Source organism: Cyprinus carpio, chromosome B9 (genome assembly GCF_018340385.1).
Source record: "Cyprinus carpio isolate SPL01 chromosome B9, ASM1834038v1, whole genome shotgun sequence".
Classification (NCBI taxonomy): domain Eukaryota; kingdom Metazoa; phylum Chordata; class Actinopteri; order Cypriniformes; family Cyprinidae; genus Cyprinus; species Cyprinus carpio.
Window position 1 is genome coordinate 21,937,343 of NC_056605.1, and position 14,500 is coordinate 21,951,842.

General features: G+C 38.2%; 1 protein-coding gene across 7 annotated transcripts; it reads left to right on the forward strand.

The window, feature by feature from the left end:
* The first annotated feature begins 280 nt into the window (after window positions 1–280).
* Window positions 281–13,847, forward strand: LOC109096819 (POU domain, class 2, transcription factor 1-like). Of its 7 annotated transcripts, none has more exons than XM_042731572.1 (14): window positions 281–488; window positions 4,381–4,446; window positions 4,799–4,890; window positions 6,587–6,766; window positions 7,700–7,832; window positions 7,928–8,019; window positions 8,155–8,328; window positions 8,535–8,676; window positions 8,962–9,116; window positions 10,245–10,427; window positions 10,522–10,594; window positions 10,678–11,020; window positions 11,114–11,214; window positions 12,585–13,847. In XM_042731572.1, exons 1-14 carry the CDS (start codon window positions 443–445, stop codon window positions 12,875–12,877), a joined length of 2,073 nt encoding a protein of 690 aa, XP_042587506.1. In that variant the 5' UTR covers window positions 281–442; the 3' UTR covers window positions 12,878–13,847. The 7 variants fall into 7 exon arrangements, with proteins under 7 accessions (XP_042587506.1, XP_042587510.1, XP_042587507.1 ...); XM_042731576.1 differs by having other exon boundaries at window positions 11,114–11,202; XM_042731573.1 differs by having other exon boundaries at window positions 10,248–10,427.
* The last annotated feature ends 653 nt before the right edge of the window (window positions 13,848–14,500 follow it).

Here is a 14,500-nt window from a genome sequence, read left to right on the forward strand (position 1 = left end):
ATTTAAAAAAAAATAGTTGAATAATACAGTTTTTATAAAATGTGTGAGATGTGGTTAAATTGTGATTAAAAAGTGCTTAAAATTAATTAGGAAAATGGACACTTTGAACATTGTCTCTGTAGGCTCTTTTTGTTTGTTTGTTTCTTACTTTATTTCTTATTAATTCACTACATTTTTCATAAAACAAAGCTTTTCTCCCGTTCTTTTGTTTTTTGCACATGACCAATAACGCATGCAAAGGTCTACACGTGTACAAGTGTATTTAAAAGTTGACAGTGTAATTATGGTTAACGATCGATGTGAGCGTGTCCTTTGGAGGTGGTTCTGGGTAAGTTGAGTCGCACTGATGGGAACTCTCAGCTCTTCCGTGCCCATGCTGTGTGAGTAGTGCATCGGTGAGCCTCTGTATTGTGTTTTGAGGATTTGGGTTTAAATATTCAAAATGGCGGACGGAGGAGCAGCGAGTCAAGATGAGAGTTCAGTACCAGGTAATCATTACTGCATTTTACATATTCATATTCATATTCAAACACTCTTTCTCTCAACCCAGTAAAGCGCGGTAGGGAAAGCGTAAACAAAATACTCAAACTCGATGTTGCATTCATATGCACCCTTTAAATGAACGTATCGGGGAATAATTCTCTGTCTGTGCGACGGTGAAACTGGCGATGCAGTGCGACGGCAAATTAAAGGAAAATGCCTCCTTTGTGTGATTAGAGCAGCCGCGTTACATATTCATACCGCCGCTGAGAAATCGCCGCTTTGCATATTTTATTAGCCATAATCGGCGACAGCTCGCGGGGTTTTGCACTGTCCCCGGTCAGAGGTTGTTAGTATTTTACAGTTAATCATAACTAAAGGCTGCGGTGTGTATGCTAAGCGGCTAATGCTACTCCAGCGGCTTTGTGTTGCTGTATTGTGCCGTGAGCCAATCCCACAGATAAAGCTTTGAATATTCATTCGCTCGCAATCAGCCGGCGTCTGCGCAACGTGTTTACGGTGAAAATATGAAAGAGCAGAGCAGCTGGGGCTTGCTTGGTGTACAGTTAGGACACGGCGTGATTTTTTTTTAATGCCTATTCTCTTGTCTTTTGTGCCCATTGCAGGCGTGTAGCCCTGTTATGTTATTCATGTGGGCCTTCTAGAGCTCAGAATGCGCTGTTCAGCATATTCTATCAGAATGAATCCATTTCATTGTCGAAGGATGGTGGAACGTGCCAAAATGGAACTCTGGCGGCAGTTTATACAACGTATCCAGTGCGTTGTGACAAATTGATACTTTGTAGCGCAGCCGGTGTTTCTGTAACGTTATATCAGTCTGTCTGCTCAAGGAGATGTATGCAGGCATTATGCCAGCTTTATTTGCTAGTCTAATGGGTGATCCGCAAATAGAGCACAGCGTCTCCACTATTGTTCCAGAAGCTGTATGCTTGTTTATTTAGTCATTTTACTGTTTCATCATCCGTTAAAAGCCCCCCAAAAAAGTCAGTTTTGCTATTTTTATTCTCTTGTGACAAATAATCTTTAGTACTTTAGTTATCATATTGCTTACAATCATTAATGTAACTCTCAATCGTGACGTGGTTTTGTATCTACGTTCGAATCACAGATGTTCACTGTTGAGCTGATATTCAGAACTAATTCAGGATTGGTAGTTTTATTCGTGTATCGTTTTTCACAGCACTTTACAGAACAGCTTGACAGAAAATCGTAATGTTAATGATAGTAATAGTCCACGTTTGGCAGATTAAAGCTTTCTATGGTAAATATCGCTTTATGTGGGTAAAGTTTTTATCTAATATTTATATTTTATTTCAGCTTTATGTAATTTACCAAAGGTTTTAGGTAACAGTAACAACTTGACGCATATCTGGGTTAAAGATTTTGGTCATTTTTCCCAGTTATATTGCTTTTATACAGTTGTTCCTGTAATTAATATAGAGTATCTTCCATTTAAGGCAAAACAATGTCTTGGCTCATCAAATCAAACACCAGACCTAACTGTTGAAAATGTTGTTTGTTATGTTATGTTTCACCCTGATGTCTCAGGAGAATTTTTTTTTTTTAATCTGCTTTGAAATCTATTGTATCACCCTTCTCTCATTTAACATGAATTCTCTGACTACATGAGAACTATTTGGTTTGTAATATAAATTAGCATATAATTGTTTGGCTTTAGACATGTCATGGAGTCAGGTCTAACAGACCCTGCTTTTAAACTGATAACATTTTCACTCTGTGTGTAGGGCCTAGAGAGACAATGACATGCTGAAACTTGTTTGTTTCCTGTATCCACAGCTCATAGCTATAGTGTAAATGACCTGCATGAATCCTTAATTTTATTTTTGTAGTAACTGACACTTTTCAAGCATAGTAGTGAAACTTCATGGCATTTTGCGTCTCCCTTTGACCATCTGTATTTTTCTTTTTGTTTTGCTTGAGTTTTTCTTCATGCTCTGCTGATGTGAACATGTAGAAACAGTCCCTGCAGGCTAACATTCTATTAATTAAAATGATTATAGACCTAAAATCAAGTGAGAATTTGTGGTTTTTGCCAGCCTTTGAGAATTATGTGAAACAGTCCTCTTTGTATTTATATGTGGCAGATTGGAGTGACTTCATGTTGTCCAGTTAAATGGTTTTGTCCTATTAAATTATAATATATGAGTGAAAATAACTGTAATCTGTAAATGGTTGTCATCAGTGTCTTTAATTTTTCATCAGTTCCTCTCTAAAATGCAAATGTATTGTTTTCTCAAATGCACAATTTGAATATGATGTTATTTGTTCCTGCTTGCTGGTAATGAAATATTGAAATTTTGTCCTCTGTGCTGAATTCAGTTCTCTTTTTCATAAAATGGCCCAAATGCCTGTTTATGGAGTATGATATTTGCATTAAATAGAGGATTTTTTTTTTTTTTTTGCTAATTTGAATAATACTCTCCAGGTTAGTTTTGCCATTAAACTAAACTGTCAAATGGTTTTCACAGTTTCTCTTCGGATAAGAAGTTATTAGCTGTTTTGATGGATTATGTTAGTCTTGTAATCTTTCTGTTGTCTGAGTAAAGTTTAGCGCTCTGAAAAAGTATTTTAAGTGTCAGCAATACTTCCTTTTGGATAGGCGGATTTCTTTATGCTTACTCTGCCAGATCTTTGTTCTAATGTGTAAATCTCTGTTCTGTTGTAATTAGGCCAAGCTCTGAAAATATCAGTTAATGAGGTGCACAGTTAATCTGGATATGCAAAGCAGACTTCATGTTCTTTTCCAGACAATACGGCTACAGAAGTCACGGAATTTGATCCGTGAAGTGTCTGGGCCACAGGGGGCTGTGTGAATAGGATGGTGGAGAATGGCAAGTAATTTACTTCCCGAACAGCTCCATCCGCAACTTCTGGTGCTTAGAATGTATAAGAAATGCAACCTGCTCTCTTTATGTCCAGATACCGTCCTCGCCGGTTTGTGCGCTTTGATCGCATTGACAGAAAGCTCACCTGTTTCACCTAATTTAACCAGCGCTCCGTAGGTAATTGGGCTTGTGCATTGACACTCTTTTTTTCCATTCCTCCTTTTTCCCTCCAAAGCGATCCAATTAATATGCTAATGAGATGATAAATATTTATGAACATTTAAATTAGGGAGAAAGCTCTCAGAGCGCCGTGCGAAATGAATTGCTTGCAGGACTTCAAAGTGTTGCTCAGCTAATGAAGTGAGGCAGATTTGCATATGGCTTTAATCAGCTGCATACTTATGCTTTATTACGGCGCTGGCAGCCGCTGCGCTTCTGTTCCGTTCCAGAATGAAAACGAACTTCTTCACACTCTAGTTGTTATGACAATCATGGCACAGAGAGAGTGAGTGAGAGAGAGAGCAAAGCAAGCAAGCAAGCCGGAGAGACTGAGAGAAAGGCAGCCACAGTTTCACTGAAGCTTAGCTGTGCTCTGCACGCGTGTTGTTTTCCCACTCCAAACCGTTTAGTTACGCAGAGAGAGACTCCTTTGCTTTTGAGGGTTGTCTGCGAAAGGGGTGCTAAGTTTGTTGTGATGCTTGTAGAGACACTTGACAAGGCAGGTGCAGCAGCTGCTGGTGAGTGATGTTTGTGGTTGGCAACAACATTTAAGATCTGTTTTACCGTATAGTGATGCTATGCTATCTAGGGTTGAGTAGTCAACGTTTTAAGATTGTTCATTAACAGCATTCAGTTTTTTTCATTTTCTCATAACTAAACTTTGAGACATTCCGTGTAGTCAATAGCATATGAAGTTGGAATATTTAAAAAAAAATATTGGGTCATGGTTTGTTGCTGTCTCACTTTTGAAAGTCACTGAATGATTGGTCTTTGAAGAGAAACTGAAAGTCCGACCTTCCTCGGTCTGTTCCAGATTCTAAAATGAGTAATCCATCGGAAACAAGTAAATGTGCAATGGAGAGCGGGGACGAAAACACTGGTGAGTTACCCAAGGAACCGTTGGTTCCTTAACTTGCATGTTTCTATATTTTCTCAAGTAGTCTGCTCAGATCTTTTGCCTTGATCTTCCTAACACAACTTTCTTTTACGTCTGAGTGAGTTGAAAGACTATCACTTCACAATTTGTAAATTGGCAAAGGGTCACTTGCTCTGACTTAACTTAAACATAAAATACAATACAACTCAACACAAAACGAATAACGTTTTTTTTTTTTGTTTGTTTGTTTTTTTAGATTGAAATAAGAAAGGCCATGGAGCTGAATAACTTGGTTGAAAAGACCTTTTTGTGTGGCTCTGATCTATTGTAGCATCGACTGCTTTTCTTCTTCCAGGTGCCCAAACAAATGGACTGGACTTTCATAGGCAGACTGTGCAAACAACAAGCGCAATCACCAACGCACACGCACAGGCCTTGCTCCAACAGGTATAATCTTTTTCTCTGAGCTCACACACACATTTGTGGTCTGTGACATGGATGAAAGAGCAATAGGAATTTAGAGATGTCCCCAGGGCCTGTGTCTAAGTCACAAAACTGCCATGGTCTTGACCCGCGTGTGTCATTATCATGTTTCAGAGTGACTGCAGAGGCTTTCCACCTCATGTCATGCATTATTGTGTCTATTCGAAAATAATGTGTGAGATTTGTCGTAACTTTGAAGATTAGAGATTTAAAGCACAACATGCTATCTCCTGGTTACAGGGGAAATTATTGGGCCCCATATGCTAATTAGCTGCTCTGCAGTTGCTCGGAAACAGATGGTTGAGAATATGCAAATCTATGCAGAATTTACATGTACTGCATAACAGTTTCGTTAATTAGCATACCCGCTTTGCTCTCCACTTGAAGTCTCAGAAGGCTGCGGTATATTTATATCACCGTACATGAGAATCGAACAAAAAACATTTGATTTCGGAGAGGTGTTTTGGGAAGGTCTTCCTCTGTATTTGCTTTCTCTGCCCCCATTTCCACATTGATTGAGCAAAAGGTAAAAAGCCCTCTTTATTAATCCTTATTTGCTTCTGCCACCAAACTGGAACATTTAAATCAGAAGAAGCATGAACCTTATTGTGCAAAAGAGTACAACAGTGCCTGTCTGCTTTTTCTTCGGTCTTCGCTCCGAAAGTGTCTTTCCCCATTAATTTTTCCATTGAGATTTTAAAAGTCTTTGTTAAAGAGTTAAAAGCCATAAACCAAACCAGCCACTAGGTGAATTGCAACATTACACAAACAGATTGGTAGCAAAAAAAAAATGAGGGAAAGAACATCAATCCTATGAAGCATTGCAATTGACATCACCAAATATACAGCTATTGTTTAAAATCTGTTGACTATAGCTATATAAAGAATATATTATACATGTATTGTAAGCTATTCATATATAAATATTTAAAACCTTTGAGAGCAAAGGCAGACTGACTACATCATTATGTTATGTTATGGATTATGCAGTTTTTCATGAGGAGTCCCACTGTTATACATGGTTATTTAAAAATAAGTTCAAATAACATGTTGCCTGTTCATATTGTACTGCACTATTCATCATCATTTTCTTCATCCTGTACAGTTGGGTATCGATTTCTTTTTTTTGAAGTTGTAGAAGCCTTTTTGTGACTTGAAAAATCACCTTTAGGTTGACCCTTACTTGTCAATATCACAAAAATATATATCACTTCAGGCTGCAAGTCCTTGCTGTTTTGATTGGCCGAACTCGAACCTGGACAGGCTTTAGTATCAATGCATTTTTTTCACAATCAAACTATCAGTGTGGTTTATACATATAACCCTTTATATAGTGATACACTGAAATTTCACTGTGTTCTATTTTGTGCACAAATTAAGGATTTAGGGAAATGTTTTAAAATCATGCACACTCAAGGATTTTAGTATAGGTTGGTATAGTTGTTAAATATAATTAATCATGGCTAACTGTAAATAGCACTTTTCGACAGTGGCAACGTCTGCAACTGCCTTTTAGTAAATAAACACGCTGAATCCAGGGTAAAGCTTTGTGAGTAACGGGGTAATTTCCACTTTGAGAATTTTATAGAAATGGGCCTACTGCCAAATGTGATAATTAGAGATTAAATAAATTGTCTTTGTCTCACTCTCTTTTCTGCAGTTGACTTTGACTCCAGCGCAGCAGCAGTTATTGCTGCAGCAGGCTCAGGCTCAGCTCTTAGCAGCAGCAGTGCAGCATTCAGCCGGCCAGCAGAGCAGCACTACAGGAGCCAGCATCTCTGCCTCCGCTGCCACCCCCATCACCCAGATCCCCCTCTCCCAACCCATCCAGATCACACCTGTAAGAGAGCCGCAGTTTTATTCATTCGAGTCTCAGTACTGAAATGGCCTTGTTTTATTTGATTGCACGGCACCATTCTTTCAATATGATTTTGTCATTTGAATGAATGGCATTTCAGTAAAGGCAAAACTAATGGATGACAGACATTAACGAAAGGACTTTCTAAAAATTAATTTTTGTTCATTTTTATTTTTGCCCTGGCAGTATTTTGACTTGCCTTGAGAATGCCTCAAGTGTTAGAAGGGAAGTGTTTTTAATTAAAATTAACATTTAGCCAAATATAGGACGTTGGCTGAAAGTAATGGTAACAAATATGTCAATGGAAAAGATGATATATTAAGGGATAAATATAAAATTTTTGATGGAGTTTGGGGACCTTTCAAATTGTTCTTTAAATGTGGTGGACTTGGAAATTTGTTGATAGAAGGCTAAGAAAAGAGTTGGTGATGTATATTAATGTAAAATACTGCAAAGTTGTTGTTTTTTTCTGGGGTTCTTGTTCGCTCTGTTACATGGAAATTTATATATACACGTATATAGTTAAAATGCTATAAAATATGAAAAAACATTAACATTTTGTTTTCCAGGCCCTTCAGCTATTTATACGTAGGAAGCTGCATCTGAAGTATATAGAGAATCAAAGTACCCAAAATGAAATTATTAAATCAATAAAAAGGGTGCATTTAAATTGGCAAATTTAAAAAGGAGGCATTTCCACTAGGATCAAAATAGCAGAAAACACAATCATATGCCTAAATGTTTTACTTTGCTGATTGTCATGGCAACAGCAAAATGTATTTTTCCAACAAAATCTAAAACATCTTTACTGTTGAACCCCACTTAATTGGTGAGGTTGTCATGGCAGTCATAGCTTAACTGGTGCACTTGGTATAGTGACACATAGTAACGCTGTGTTTGTGTGGAACAATACAGCAGTTACAGCATCTGCAACAGCAGCAGAACCTCAACCTGCAGCAGTTTGTGCTGGTCCAGCCGGGCCACCACATCGCAACACAGCTGCAGCCTGCGCAGTTCATCATCTCGCAGACACCACAGGGCCAGCAGAGTGAGTCCCGTATCATCTTAACCTTCTTGGATCTCTCCGTTCCTCCATGTGATCAGCCTATCTGATTGTTTGGTCTTTCCTCTTGCTCTAACCAGGTCTCCTGCAGGCCCAGAACCTTCTAACTCAACTACCTCAAAGCCAAGCCAACCTCCTGCAGACCCAGCCAAGCATCACACTTGCCACACAGGTCAGGGGCATCCCATTCACCCACTGGATCCATTTGTACACGTCATCTAGATTACTTTATTTTTGAAAAACCTGTTAGATTAGCATACATTCCAAAACCAAAACTTCTAAACACCTTTTTCCTTCCACTTCACAGCCTGCTACACCCACACGCACGATAGCAGCGACCCCCATCCAATCCCTTCCTCACAGCCAGACGACACCAAAGCACATCGACACACCCAGCCTGGAGGAGCCCAGCGACCTGGAGGAGCTAGAGCAGTTTGCCAAGACCTTCAAACAGAGACGTATCAAACTGGGCTTCACGCAGGTAAACTGGACTTACCTCGTCACAGTTTGTCTTGTTGCACGCTCTAGTTGATTTCACTATTCAGAAGTCTCCGATGGTATTTAATCATCCAGGTCATCACCAAATGTGAATTTTTTCTAATTATTTGTGTTCTCCTCCATCTGAGACTTATAGGGTGACTTGTAAATTATGTTTAAAACTTAAATGCTATTGTGTTGTTGTACCAGGGGGATGTTGGCCTTGCCATGGGAAAACTTTATGGAAATGACTTCAGCCAAACCACCATTTCTCGCTTTGAGGCCTTGAACCTGAGCTTTAAAAACATGTGCAAACTGAAGCCTCTGCTTGAAAAATGGCTCAATGATGCAGGTATGTATTTTCTCTACTCTGAGCCATTTCTCTCCTCACTCAAAATAACATTGTATACCATGAAGGATGTTAGAAAGGATATGAAGATTCCTGTCGCATTCCTCTTTAGTTTTGGAATGCAAAGGTCTGTAGTACTGCAGGTCTCAGCTCTCCTTTCTGTTTTTTTTTTTTTTATATATATATAAAGCTAATGTTTTACTTAATGTTGCTGATGCTTTGAGGCGCGTCTGCTGTGTTGTTTGGCACAGGTGCTTATATCACTCCTTTGTGCTTTCGTGTGCGCTGTTTGTGCAGAGAACCAGACGTCTGACCAGGCCCTGTCCAGTCCCAGCTCTCTTGGCTCACCTGGGCTGGGCATGGAGGGCTTGAACCGCCGCCGCAAGAAGAGGACCAGCATTGAGACCAACATCAGAGTGGCCTTAGAAAAGAGCTTTCTGGAGGTGAGCGACATCTCGCATCAGAGCTTATTTGATGAGCCGTTATTAAAGTTTTACTGGCTCAAAATCTTCCGCTGGTTTTTAGTGACAATGTGATGGAACTATCAATTAAATGTTGAATGCGATGTAATATTTTCTGTAATTCAATGTATTAATCATATTATTATTATTATTATTATTATTATTATTATTTATGTACATTAAATTATTTATATTATTTACACCAGGGGTAGGCAACGTCGGTCCTGGAGTGCCAATGTCCTGCAGAGTTTAGCTCCAACCCTGAAATAAAGCCTCACTTGTCTGTAGCCTTAGTAATCATGAAGACCTTGATTAGCTTGTTCAGGTGTGTTTGGATAGGGTTAGAGTTAAACTCTGCAGGACAGCGGCACTCCAGGACCGACGTTGCCTATCCCTGATGTACACTCATTAATATTTTCTGTAATTTATACACAGATTTATATTCCATTTTATTATAATTACACATAATTATTTAAAATAATGTATTCTTTGCACTATTAATATTAAACTTCAATTAGGTAGTAGTAAAATATTTTTATAATACATTTTTTTTTGTATTTATTTATTTATAATATTTGATTTATATTATTAAAATATTAATAATAATTTAATTTCCTTTAATTCAATTTACACAGATTTATATTACTTATTATTATTATTATTGTTGTTGTTGTTGTTGTTGTATATTGTTAGTAATGTACTTCATTGTTATTACTACTACTTAATATTAACATTTTCTATAATTCAGTTTACATAGTTTTGTATTAAATTGTTTTTGTTGCTATTAGTAGTAGTAAGAGTAATGTAATTTATTATATGATTATTATTATTATAATTTTAAATAATAATACAGTAATATAGAACTGTAAATTGAGAACTACAGAAAATGTTTGTATGTTCTACCTTCTTACATTATAAGAAATGGAACACCCACAACATTCAGCCCCTTCTTTAAGGAACCAAAGTCTCTTGTTTAAACATTTGATTTTGTCTCAGCTTGAAAGTTTCCAGCTGAATTATTACCTCCTCAGACCATGGACTGAAGGCTTGTAGGTCTTTGTGATTTGTTTTTGCCGTAAGGGCGTTTCTTGTGCTTTTGCCCTTTTCAAGCAGAACCCAAAACCTACCTCTGAGGAGATCACCATGATCGCGGACCAGCTCAACATGGAGAAAGAGGTGATCCGAGTATGGTTCTGTAACCGCAGACAGAAAGAGAAGAGGATCAACCCACCCAGCAGTGGCAGCGCCGTCAGCACTCCTATCAAAGCAATCTTCTCTCCCGCCACACCTCTGGTGCGCAACATGCAAACTGCCTCCCTTCATTCATCACAGCAGATGTGACTGCTGAAAATAGTGCTTAACCTCCTCCTCCTTTCCCCTGTTACAGGCACCGAATACAGCAAGTCTTGTGACCAGTAACACTCTCACCAGCACTAGTGTCTCCAGCGTCGGTTTCACTGGTAGGCAAGAAAAGCCTAAAAACCTCCAAAAACATTCCTATTGTTCACCTAACAATCTTTAAAAGAGCCTTTTCTTCCTACAGGCACAACTATTGGCTCTGCTAGCACTAACACTGCATCAGTCATCTCCACTGCACCTGTGATCACCACCGCAGCATCCTCTCCTTCGCTCAGCCCTTCTCCCACCGCAGCGCAGACGTCCTCTTCAGAGCACACTTCAGCTCAGGGGACGGTGACGGCTGTAAGTCAGGCACCTTCTTCACTGGCGGCAACTCTGGGCACTGGGCAGGTGATGGTGGCGGGACCCAGTCTTTCAGCCGCTCTGCAAGGAGCCACCCAGCTGCCCACCAGCGCCAGCATCGCTGCCATGGCTGCAGCCGCAGGCCTCAATCCTGGGCTCATGGCGTCTTCACAGTTCACTCCTGGGTAAGTGTCATTTTAGTTCTCTGAAAGAGCATCAACCTCAAGTTGTGATTGGATATCTGTGTTTAATACTATTCTCTGGTGTTTCCTGTGAAGCGGGGCTTTTCTAAGTCTGGCACCCGGTGGTCTCGGGAGCGCTTTGAGTCCAGCACTGATGAGCAACAGCACCTTGGCCACAATCCAAGGTGTGTGGAGCGGCAAGTACACTTATATTTACAATATGGCTCTGCATGTGCTTATTAATCTTGGCATCATCAGCAAGATGAATATGTGGCCGTAAAACAGATGTCACTCTACACTCTCAAAAGCTTTCTGCATTCAACATATTTGCATGCAATTCCAAGATATTAAATGACTTTTTTGCATACAATGAAAATATTCTAAACGACTTATTTGCATACAATGCAAACCTTTTTATATTTAACTTCATAAGTTCATGTGACCATCTGAGTGCTTTTAGGTGTTATGGATTAAAAAAAAAACTCTTTAAAAGAAGATTATGATGATTCTTATTTATATTATTCTTTATAATAATAATAGTGTATTTCATTATTATGAAATAATAATAATAATAATAATAAATATAAAAAGAAAATGAAGAAAATTGTTCTTAGTACTAACAATAATAATCATTTTTATTTTTTAATGATGAGTATCAATCTGATTTGGTCGATGTAATTGGTAACATAATAGAAAGGCTTATTTGTCCAAAATAGACCTTTCATTGTAATTTTTTTTGTAATATTAACATTATTTTATGTATATTATTAAAATATTAAGTTTCTTTAATTCAGTTTACAGAGATTTATATTACATGATATTATTATTGTTTATTATTAGTAGTAGTGTACTTTGTTACATTATTACTACTACATAATAATATTATAATAATATTAATAATAATAATAGTAGTAGTAGTAATATTTTCTGTAATTCGTTTTACATAATACAGTGTGATATAAAACTGTGTAATTTGAGAACTACATTTTTTTTTTTTTGAGTTTGAACACCCACAACATTCAGCCCCTTCTTTAAGAAACTGTTCATCCAACGACCCGTCTTTAAACATTTGATATTATTTAACTCTTTTATAGATAGATTGATGATTCTTATTAATAATATTTTTTTATATTTATAACATTAATAGTGTATTTCAGTGTTATTTAATAATAATGATAATATTAATAAATATAAAAAGAAAACTAAAAATTGTTCTTAATTCTAACAATATTAAAAATATATATTTTTTAATGATTAATATCAGTCTGATTTGGTCGATATAATTGGTAAAATAATAGACTTATTTGTTCAAAAATAGACCTCACTTTTTTTTTAAACAAACAAAAGTATACTAGTACTACACCTTTGTCAGTATCTGAATTTATAAATAAGCTAAAATGTCTCATAAATGAACATGCAAGGGGCTGGGTATGTGAAAATTCATCTTAACAGTCAAAATTTCTATAGCGCTGCATCTCTGTTCTAATAATTTGATTTGTTATAGGCCACTGCTCTGTTTCGATATTTTGAACACCTGGTGTTAAAATGTTGTTCATTGTCTCTTTAGCTCTGGCATCTAGTGGCAGTCTGCCCATTACATCTCTGGATGGGAGCGGGAACTTTCTGTTTGCCAACACCAGCGCTGGCAGCACCCCTAACCTCGTGACGGCACCGCTCTTTCTGAACCCTCAGAACTTGTCATTGCTTGCCAGTAACCCGGTCAGCCTGGTGTCTGCGGGAGGGGCCGGGGGGGCCGCCGGAGCCCTCAACCTGCACATCACCGCCGATGCCCACCAGAGCGCTGTCACTACAGCAACTATGCCCGCCTCCACCATCACCACGGCCTCTAAGGCCCAGTGAAAGCTTTACCCACTCCTCTCCTCTCCTAGACCCCTTTCCTTTAATTTCTTTTAGTTTTTCTTTAATCTCTTGCTACCACCAAAAACAAACCTTTTAAATAGGATTTAATGCCGTTTTAACGTTATTTTAATGTTTAAGTTTATATGTTCTTACTTTACACCTTAATCTGCTATGTTTGGACCTCATTGATGGGTTGACTTTATCCAAATCAACCGTAAGCGAATGTTGGCGTCTCCACAGAGCTTGCATCAGGAGAGCAGAAACCTCCCTGGACATTGTGCCAAGTCTCTATGCGACGCAAAGACATATTCGTTTCAGTGAACTCGCTCTTTTCTCCCATTTTCACATCAAACCTCTTCTTCAGAGGTATTTCTGAAATGCTTTTAACCAAAAAACTTTGTTTACTGTGTTGAATGATACCTTCTTACAGCTGACAGTAACCTCTTCTTCCTCACTGTAGAAAAATGTTCTGTCTAGATCCTGCTTTACAGACGTTCCTGTCCCCGTGGAACGTTTCCTTTTAGATGCACATGATTTATTTTCAACCAATGGGTTAGCTTTATGTCCAGTATCTTACTAACTTGTGGTTACAAGGCTTTAAATGGAGTAATAAGCAGCTGTGATGCGGTTTCATTGCTTTAAGGAATCGTTCGACTGGCCTTTCTTTCTAGTGAAACGCTTTCAGATATTGTTTTCATATCATTTCGTAGTTTACCCAGTAGCAGAAGACTAATCTGGGTCTGAATCCTCACCCAGTAACAGGCTCATTTAATATACTAAAAGCTTTAACGAATTATGAAATGATTCGTCAAGGAGGAGTTGTTCGGCGTGGGCAAAAGTAACTGAGCAGTACCATCTACTTTGAAGCTTCAGTAACTGAGAGCTGGTGACGTTAGCATCAGGACTATGTAACCACGTAAGGTTAACCTCCTCACGGTCTTCCTAACATGGGATGTACTCACGGTATCACCACCTGATTGTGAAGGTGTAGGTCAAGTGAGATAAAGTTGAGGTGGATGATGTTCAAGTTTGTTTTTGTTTTTTAGGATCTTTGATTTTCTACTTGTGCACAGTATCTGTACCAAAAAAACTGGATTTGAGAACTGCAGTCTGCTCGGTTTTTAGCAGAACTTCTGTCACGCTTTAAGAGGTCTTTATTTCGGAGGTCTTTGTATTGCCTCTATTTCAAGATATACCAAAAATCTTTGTTATACCTGTTGCTGTATATTGCTACTGTAGCGTAGTTTAAGCCTAAATATTTATGAGCGAAGGCTCTAGGTAGACCACAGGAAATATAATGCAATATTTTGATCTTTTCCAAAGACGAAAACATAGTTCTTCTTGTTTTTTTTTTTATTTTATTTGAGATGGCTGTTCCTCCTCAATTTTGTAGTGTCAGTGAAACTAACCAAATAGATCCGAGGTGAGAGCAGAACGTGATACTACAGCAAAGGACCAGTTTGAGGTTTTGGATTGTCCTTTCTGCTGGTCAATGATAAATGGGGGAGTCATTTTCCCATTCTGTTCAGATCATTGAAAATTGTAAACGTGAAAGTAAAGCAAGCGTGTTCTTACCTAAAAGGCTTTTTGAACATTTTCCCTTCTTTGTAGTTGCAAGGTGCC

What these genes read in the sequence shown, in the direction of transcription:
- LOC109096819 (XM_042731572.1), top strand. Translation starts at nt 443, where the DNA reads ATGGCGGACGGAGGAGCAGCGAGTCAAGATGAGAGTTCAGTACCAG. An exon ending in TCAAACTGGGCTTCACGCAG is followed by an intron (nt 8,329 to 8,534) that starts GTAAACTGGACT and finishes TTGTTGTACCAG; the next exon opens with GGGGATGTTGGCCTTGCCAT. An exon ending in AATCCAAGGTGTGTGGAGCG is followed by an intron (nt 11,215 to 12,584) that starts GCAAGTACACTT and finishes TTGTCTCTTTAG; the next exon opens with CTCTGGCATCTAGTGGCAGT.